At 38.5% G+C, this 3,635-nt stretch overlaps 1 protein-coding gene and 1 non-coding gene across 2 annotated transcripts; one reads left to right on the top strand and one right to left on the bottom strand.

Moving 5' to 3' along the window:
- The first annotated feature begins 1,851 nt into the window (after nucleotides 1–1,851).
- Nucleotides 1,852–3,138, top strand: LOC133779698 (uncharacterized). Its single transcript, XM_062219626.1, has 2 exons — nucleotides 1,852–2,295; nucleotides 2,338–3,138. Exons 1-2 carry the CDS (start codon nucleotides 1,852–1,854, stop codon nucleotides 3,136–3,138), a joined length of 1,245 nt encoding a protein of 414 aa, XP_062075610.1.
- On the bottom strand, nucleotides 2,080–2,186 carry LOC133780841 (small nucleolar RNA R71). The gene has a single exon (XR_009869651.1). It is a non-coding gene; the product is annotated as a small nucleolar RNA R71 (small nucleolar RNA).
- Nucleotides 3,139–3,635: the final 497 nt, after the last annotated feature.

The following is a 3,635-nucleotide window of genomic DNA, read 5'->3' as shown; positions in this document are numbered from 1 at the left end:
TGGTCATTTGGAAAGAAATTGAAGCCTTAAATGGTCTCAGCAGGAGGGAATGCTGCAACATTGCAGCATCATTGCGTTTTGCCAGCCAATCTACTTAGATGACCCACGTGGAAGCTACCATTTAATTCTCCATCTCACTTTGGGGATTATTTAAATTGGGCTGCATGATAAATAGATAAATGATGATTGGGATTCATTTTTCCTTGGACCCATTTATGGTAAAGAGGACAAAAACAAAAATGAATTAAAAAGAAAAAGAGGCCCACGTGACCCAAGGAGGAAGTGACCTAGAGAAAAGAGTTGTCTTCTTTTCCAATTTTGAGATATACGACTGGAGAGAAGAGAAAGACCCAGCCGCCTATGCAAGAGAAAAATACCCATTTTGGCAGCCATTAAAAGAGGAAAGAAGGAAAAGATAGAGGATTCTAAGGAAGAAGACAAAAATAGAAGGGTTATTTGGGGGACACTCCATAATATTCTTGGCTTGTTTTTTTTCCCCTTCTCTCTTGGAACTTAATTCTTTCTTGCATTTTATTTTGATTTATGGATGATTATAAGTTGGGTTATTTTGTGTTTAAAGCTATGAACTAATTCTCTTAAAGTTAGGATAATTAAGAAACTTTGTTATGCAATTGTGAAACTTTGCTATTGATGCTTAATTCTAATTGAGGTTTATTCATTCAAGTAATTTTCATGCTTAACATTTACTATTGCTTGATCACCTTTAGTAAGTGATTGAAATAGTTAAGATTGCTGAAAAGGATTATAATTATTGGACAAAAGACTTGAATGGTGCAAGATTAATTTCTTTGATTTTAATTTTGTGAGGGTATAGACATGTATCTTTGCCTTGCATAATCTAATAGAATTGGTGCTTGATATGAAATTCTTGAAATTAAATTGGCTTAGACATAAGTAATTTAATTAGAGAGTTAAACCCTTTTGATTTCGACAGAAACTTATGGACTTGATTAGAATTCTTGATTAGTAAACTGTCAGTGTGCCACAACATTTTCATAGCATTGTTTCTAGTAATTGCATAATAGGGGGAATGAATTATCCTAGCTTACCATTTCATTATCAACTGATTTTCATATTGCATCCCATTAATTTAGATTGTAAATTCAGCTGTTAGTTATTTTTAATTGCATATAAAAATCAACTTCTAATTCAATTTGAGTTTGGTTCTTTTATTTTTAATCATTTTGCTAGACTTTAATTTCACAATTTTTAGCTTAAAAACAATCCTTGTGGATACGATATTGGGTTCTTATCACCTTATTACTTGTTGACAGTGTACACTTGCACTTAGTATCTATTTTGCACAACATGTTTTTGGCGCCGTTGCCGGGGATTGCTTAAAGTCAATTATTGTAAAGTTAATTACTTGCAATTTGGTTTAATTTTTCTTTCTTTTGAGCTAACTTGGGTGATTCTTGTGCAAATTTCAGGTTTATACAGTGTATGAATGAGAATCAAGACCCTGAACTACTTCCCATTAATCTAGAAATCGAGCGTACCTTAGGAAGAAGGCGAAGAATACAAAAGTCAAAAAGGGAAGTAGTAGTAATGGATGTTGAGCAAGGGGCTCAACAGGGAGCTACCCAGAGGGCAGCAAATCTATCAAGCGTCGCTCGTGATCCACCAGTAAATCTAGCAAGAGCTACTCAAGATCGAGTAGCTTAAGGGGGAGTAGCTACCAACAATGGGCAAAATGAAGTTATTGTGGCTGATGACAAAGATCGTGCTATCAGGCAATATGCTCTCCCCCTCTTCAATGAACTCAATCCGGGCATCGTTAGACCAGAAATTCAGGCAGCACAATTTGAATTGAAGCCAATCATGTTCTAGATGCCAACAGAGGATCTTCACCTTCATCTTCAATTGTTCATTGAAGTGAGTGATTCCTTCAAGCTGCCCAGAGTGATAGAGGATGCACTGAGACTAAAGTTGTTCCCATACTCCTTGAGAGATAGAGCTAGAGCTTGGCTGAACTCTTTTCCATCTGATTCTGTGACTACTTGGCAAGAGTTAGCTGAGCGGTTTTTGATGAAGTATTTCCCTCCCACTAAGAATGCCAAGCTCCGCAATGAGATTACTTCATTTCAACAACTTGATGAAGAATCTTTATATGAGGCATGGGAGCGGTTTAAGGAGTTGTTGCGCAAATGCCTTCATCATGGCATTCCTCATTGCATCCAGATGGAGACATTTTATAATGGTCTAAATGCCCACACTAGAATGGTGGTTGATGCTTCAACGAACGGGGCACTTCTTGCTAAGTCCTATAATGAGGCATATGAAATACTTGAGAGGATATCCAACAACAACTATCAGTGGCCCACTTCTAGATTGTCTACATGTAGGAAGGTAGCTGGTATTCATGATGTAGATGCCATCACTTATTTGGTAGCCCAAGTCTCCTCTATTTCTAATATGCTCAAGACAATGAATATGGGGATGAATCAATCAATGGGGCAGCCTATGGGGACACAAATGGGGCCTATGGAGAACATTTCTTGTGTGTATTGTGGTGAGGGCCATGCTTTTGACATCTGTCCTTCCAATCCAGCAGCTGTGTGTTACATGGGGAACCAAAATAGGAATAGCCATTATTCTAATTCCTACAACCCATCATGGAGGCAACATCCCAACTTCTTGTGGAGTAATCAAGGGGCTGGCCCTAGCAATTTTTCTATGCCTCCAAGACCAAATTTCCCACCAGGTTATCCCCCACAAGCACCACAACAAAGGCCACAACAACAAGGAATGCAATCTAGCTCTCTTGAGAACATGTTGAAGGAGTATATAGTGAAGAATGAAGCCATGATCCAAAGCCAAGCGATATCATTGAGAAACTTAGAAAACCAAGTTGGGCAGCTAGCTAATGAGCTCAGAAATAGACTCCATGGTACGTTACCAAGTGACACCGAGAATCCAAGAAATGGGAGCAATGAACATTGTAAAGCCGTCACTTTGAGAAGTGGGAAGGAGTTGGAGAATTCCAAGGAAAATTCTTGGCATGAGGATGAGCCCTCTTCAATCCAAATAAATGAGGAAATTCAAAAAGACGCTGAAATTCCTAGTGTAGAAAAATCTGCCTCTGCCCAGAATGCTTCAGGAATGCCACAACATTAGCTCCCAGACAGCTCAAGTACAAGGCAACCACCTCCATTTCCCCAACGTTTTCAAAAGCAAAAGTTGGACTCTCAATTTAAAAAGTTCATAGACATTTTGAGGCAGCTACATATTAACATTCCCCTTGTCGAAGCCCTAGAGAAAATGCCTAACTATGTGAAGTTCATGAAAGACATCCTTACAAAGAAGAGAAGATTGGGGAATTTGAGATAGTGACTCTTACCAAGGAGTGTAGCTCATTCTTGCAAAACAATCTGCCATCGAAGATGAAAGATCTTGGGAGTTTCACCATTCCATGCACCATTGGTAATTCTTATTGCGACATGGCTTTATGGGATTTGGGTGCAAGCATTAACTTGATGCCAATGTCTATTTTCAAGCAATTGGGGATTGGAGAAGTTAGGCCTACTATAGTTACTCTTCAACTAGCAGATAGATCTCTTGCTCATCTGGATGGGAAGATTGAAGATGTATTGGTAAGGGTAGAAAAATTCATA

The sequence above is a fragment of the Humulus lupulus genome, chromosome 5 (assembly GCF_963169125.1).
Source record: "Humulus lupulus chromosome 5, drHumLupu1.1, whole genome shotgun sequence".
In the NCBI taxonomy this organism is placed as follows: Eukaryota; Viridiplantae; Streptophyta; class Magnoliopsida; order Rosales; family Cannabaceae; genus Humulus; species Humulus lupulus.
The sequence above is the reverse complement of the archived record's forward strand: the minus strand, read 5'-3'. Positions and strand labels throughout refer to the sequence as shown.